Below are 4,989 nucleotides of genomic sequence, written 5' to 3'. Positions count from 1 at the left end.
ACATACTTACATACATATATTATATATATAGATATATATATAATATATGCACAAATAGCACAAGCAGACATACAGACACAGACACAGACACAGACACAGACACAGTCATAGACACAGACACAGATATATATATATATATATATATATATATCTGTGTGCTTTTTTTCACTGTATAAAATTTTACATGCAGCCTGTAGGGAACCAAGCACAGCAAATGAGAAATTTCCCAAAACAGGTGCAACAACACATGCCACTGAGGAAAACGTATGAGTGCCAGGAGAAAACGTAATATACAACTCGATATGTGCATACCTTTTGCGCCAAGTTTTCCGCATTCTCTTTCTGCTCCAGTTCTTTCCGCTGCCGCCTGGCCTCACTTTCCATTTCGCGTCTCTCTCGCAGAAGCTGATTTCTCAAAAACGTATAATGCGGTTGCAATATCAGCAATGTGCGGTTGCGACATGAGGTACGTAAACTGTAAAACCAAGACACGACTCAAACACCCGTGGCAGGATGAGGCAAGGTATAGATAGTCTATGTACACTTGAGTAATGGTAGTTGCACGGTTGTATAGCAGGATGAGGCAAGGTATAGATAGTCTATGTACACTTGAGTAATGGTAGTTGCACGGTTGTATATCAGGATGAGGCAAGGTATAGATAGTCTATGTACACTTGAGTGATGGTAGTTGCCCGGTTGTACTGTTCATCGCCGACGAAATCCAACCAGCGCTTGGTGTAGACGAATACAAACTTCCTGGATACACAGGTAGCCCAGAACACAATACACAAGCAGATACTGAACACAACACACTCTATATACACAACTAGCGTAATACAAACGCACAAGCCAATACCACACACACACACCTTGGCGCGTTCCGCCGCCTTCTCTCTCTTTTCCTCGGCAATCTCCTCTTCCGTCTTCCTGCGCTTCACAGGTCGCTCGACCTTGGGCGCCTTTTGTGTGGGCTCTCTCTTACCTTTTATCACCTGGAATGTGACAGGAGGTACCGGAGTACGCACAGGAGCAGAATGGTAGTGATTGAGCCGAGGATTATCATGCTTTGCCTGAGTCAGCTAAACCGAGAGTTAGTTTGTCCTCACATGTACGTAATATCCCATGTAGCTATACTCGCAGACAAGTATATGTGATAAAAAAAAGAGTCTGATTTCTACAGTGTCAGCCTTGAGGCTGCAAATTCTTCAGTTCTAAATTTTGAGGCGGGGGTGGGGAGGTATATTCACATTTGCATACCACGTCTTTGTAACATCCACGTATACACATACATCCACGTAGAGAAGTACACATAACAAGCACTCGCATATGTACAGTTCGTACGCATGCCACTCAAAAGTATACACCTCATGACCAACATACAAATACGGGTATGAATAAATTCACATGCGAGACACCCAAGTACCTTGCGTGGCGGTGGACTAGGCTCAGGCTCAGGCTCCCGGTATGGAAATGGATTGAAAGCGGTACGCTCGGCTACATTCATCGCCAACACCCTCGTAGCTTCCGCTAGTGCCGCATTTGACGTGGACATCACCTGCGCACGTGCAAGGCATAAGCGTGCAATCGTGAGTGAGCCGCTATGGGGGGGGGGGGGGTTTGGAGGTGAGAATAGGTGATTTCGCAGACTTTTGAGTACATACTGAACGGATATACCTGAGGATTGGGTGTCCAGTTGGATGAAAGGCAAAAGAAAACTCTTATACGACACACATACACATACACGTACACACACATATATATATCATACATACATACATACATACATACATATATATATATATATATAAGTAAATGCATATCACTGTAGTTTGTGAGAAGGAAGTGCAGCCTAGAAGTGTAGTTGAGAACGCAAAAGCACGAATACATATGTATGCGCACTTCCGAAAGGAATCTGCAACACACACACACTCGTATACTGCAACTCACACAGAGAGATTCTTCTACTCTTCAATGGGCACAAACAGACAGCATTGCGATACAAGCTCCAAACATGCGAAGCATACGACCCGATATCTTGAACGGCACATCCAAGACAGGCGTATGCATGACTATATTCACATATAAATTGTGGCAGTACGACCGGTGTGATCTCTGTTTTGCACGAACGTTTATTACTTCAACACCCCACAAAAACACACGACACAAGCCACCACATACTTCCTTATCAGACCACAGGACAGGGGTTCACACCCGAATTCGCAGATACACACTCAAACGTGGAAAACAATATATATAAAAAGTACCACACATCCGCCTATAGCCCCCCACACACCTTTCTTTTCTTCTTCTGGCCTCCTTTAATCACTTTCATCTGCAGCTTCTCCCCTGGCCCGTTCTCTATCATATCTGCCGTTGAGATGACTTCTATGGCCGTTGCAGGTATCCATCCTCGCGAGCACTTTTTGTCCAGGAACACCGTGTGCACCTCTAACAGGTCGTTGCGCATGCGTTCGACTTCGCCCGTGTTAGCGTCCATGGTAATCATCGCGGGCCAGGCTGGGTATGAGTACATCCTGCAACCATGTGTGAAGGATTGGAGGCACAAGCTGAGGGCGTGTCCGTATTCGGGCATGTATGTGTGTGTACTTGACTCTATTACAACAATACTCAAGGACTAAGTAGTACTTACTTTGCCCAGACTATTCTATACGACTATAAAGCAACAACATTCAGGCACTAACTAGCACTTACTTTGCCCGGACTATTCTATACGACTCTAACACAACAACACTCGGGGACTAACTAGTACTTACTTTGCCCAGACTATTCTATACGACTAACACAACAACACTCACAGACTAACTAGTACTTACTTTGCCTAGACTATTCGATACGACTAACACAACAACACTCAGGCACTAACTAGTACTTACTTTGCCCAGACTATTCTATACGACTCTAACACAAGAACACTCAGGCACTATCTAGTACTTACTTTGCCCAGACTATTCTATACGACTCTAACACAACAACACTCAGGCACTAACTAGTACTTACTTTGCCCAGACTATTCTATACGACTCTAACACAACAACACTCACAGACTAACTAGTACTTACTTTGCCCAGACTATTCTATACGACTAACACAACAACACTCACAGACTAACTAGTACTTACTTTGCCTAGACTATTCTATACGACCAACACAACAACACTCAGGCACTAACTAGTACTTACTTTGCCCAGACTATTCTATACGACTAACACAACAACACTCACAGACTAACTAGTACTTACTTTGCCTAGACTATTCTATACGACTCTACCACAACAACACTAGGCACTATCTAGTACTTACTTTGCCCAGACTATCGTGTACAGCGGGAATGTCAGCGAAGCTTCCTTTGCAGCAGTCTTCTGTAATTCTTCCGTCTCCATGGCAACCACCTCATCACCCTCTCCCGCTGAGAGACCCTCTGTTTCGTTAACTGACTCCCCTTTATCTACACCAAGGTACATCTCTGCAATGCCAGCTTCTGAATTCTTAGGTATCTCTTCGGGGGTGTCTTTAGTGGCGGTGGGCACAATGGTGTGCACCGAGCTTCTCTCTGACGACCTCTCCTGTTCACGTGGATGTGTTGAAGCCATCTCCTCCTCCCCACTATCCACCTGCACTGTAGCAGCTTCGCCCACTTTCGCAGTGGAGCTCTGCACGTTGGTACAAATATCAGCGGCTTTCCTATCGTTGGTATTCATTTCTTTGTCTGCAATTTCATTGGTGGTCGATGCTTTCTCTGCCATTTCATTGGCTATGGCAGTACCTGTGGTCCTCGGTTCTTCATCCACATCCATACTCGCACACGCTTCCCCATCCCCTGTACCGGACGGCCCTGTCGTTGGTAATGATGAGTTTGCATTGGTATCAGACCCAGACCCAGCCTTTTCGGGCAGGGCTTGTTCCACAGTGGGTTGTACGTTGGCCGGTATTGGTCCTATTATCCCAGACGTATCACTACTCCCCTGTTCAGAATTAGAGCCAGAATCCGGCCCTTCCTCAGCCGTTAGATCCACACATTCAGCATTCGACTTGCCTATCTGTAGCCGGCGACCAGCTCTACCTCCGTTGTTCCTACCACTCCTCGCTACCTGCGCACCTACCCCCTTAACCGCAACCACCCCCTCCGATACCACCACAGGCTTATCCACGTTCTTTGCCCCGAAATAAGACATTATACTTCTACTGGCCCGTTCTCCAGTGCGTGTGCCTGAGACCTTGCCACTCGATGTCTTGGCCCTCCCCTTGCGCTGTGTATGCTGCATGGGTTTGTTCTTGGCCAACCCCAGCGGACTAGCCTTCGCAGCGCTAACGACGTGGGCGGAGTTCGGTACCCGTGCGTGTAAAATGCTTTCCGACGTTTGAACGTCCGCCATCGGCATATCTGTGGGCTCGGAGAGATCACGCTCGTTGGTGGCGGCCTTGACACTACGGCTATAAGCGAGTTGGTAGTCATGTTTGTATATGTGAGTCATAGAAAGGTGAGTAGGTGTGGGTGGTAGGGGTACACTGGGGTTGGTGAGTGTTGTCGCGCGCACAGTCAGAGATCGGTATACTGTACAAATAAGGTATCTTTATCCAACTGAGATCCGATATGTATGGCTCTACGTCCGTCGTGTAGATGTGCATATGTACAAATATCCAAGTACGTTTGAGACATGCTTGTCTAGCTACTATTACATGACTATTGCGTAATTGTTCATGTGGATTACCACCTGCATGTGAGCATTATTGCGAGTTTGAAACATCTACAAGACACGTTCTTCCAATGTCCGTATTTACCATCGTGATCGAACACATCTTAATTAGTTATGTTTAGCTTGATACATGTATGTCTATATGATGGTATTCATTGAATTGATCCATGCAATCAAACTCATGCGATATTAATACACACACACACCCACACACACACACACACACACACACACATATATATATATATATATAAATAACATATATATATACATA

General features: G+C 45.5%; 2 protein-coding genes across 2 annotated transcripts in view; both read right to left on the bottom strand.

Moving 5' to 3' along the window:
* Positions 1-2,506, bottom strand: part of SARC_06291 (hypothetical protein) — a gene marked incomplete at both ends in the record, with an annotated part of 5,528 nt that extends 3,022 nt beyond the window's left edge. The window contains 4 exons of the mRNA XM_014299813.1: positions 313-405; positions 870-992; positions 1,424-1,555; positions 2,294-2,506. Of these exons, the coding sequence (XP_014155288.1) occupies positions 313-405; positions 870-992; positions 1,424-1,555; positions 2,294-2,506 (561 nt within the window). The remainder of the gene's footprint in view (positions 1-312; positions 406-869; positions 993-1,423; positions 1,556-2,293) is intronic.
* Positions 2,507-3,317: 811 nt separating this feature from the next.
* SARC_06290 (hypothetical protein) lies at positions 3,318-4,493 on the bottom strand (the record flags this gene model as incomplete). The annotated part of the gene is made up of 1 exon (XM_014299812.1): positions 3,318-4,493. The coding sequence occupies one exon, from the start codon at positions 4,491-4,493 to the stop codon at positions 3,318-3,320; it is 1,176 nt and encodes a 391-aa protein (XP_014155287.1).
* Between the last annotated feature and the right edge of the window lie 496 nt (positions 4,494-4,989).

The sequence above is a fragment of the Sphaeroforma arctica genome (genome assembly GCF_001186125.1).
Source record: "Sphaeroforma arctica JP610 unplaced genomic scaffold supercont1.442, whole genome shotgun sequence".
Lineage (NCBI taxonomy): Eukaryota > Ichthyosporea > Ichthyophonida > Sphaeroforma > Sphaeroforma arctica.
The sequence above is the reverse complement of the archived record's forward strand: the minus strand, read 5'-3'. Positions and strand labels throughout refer to the sequence as shown.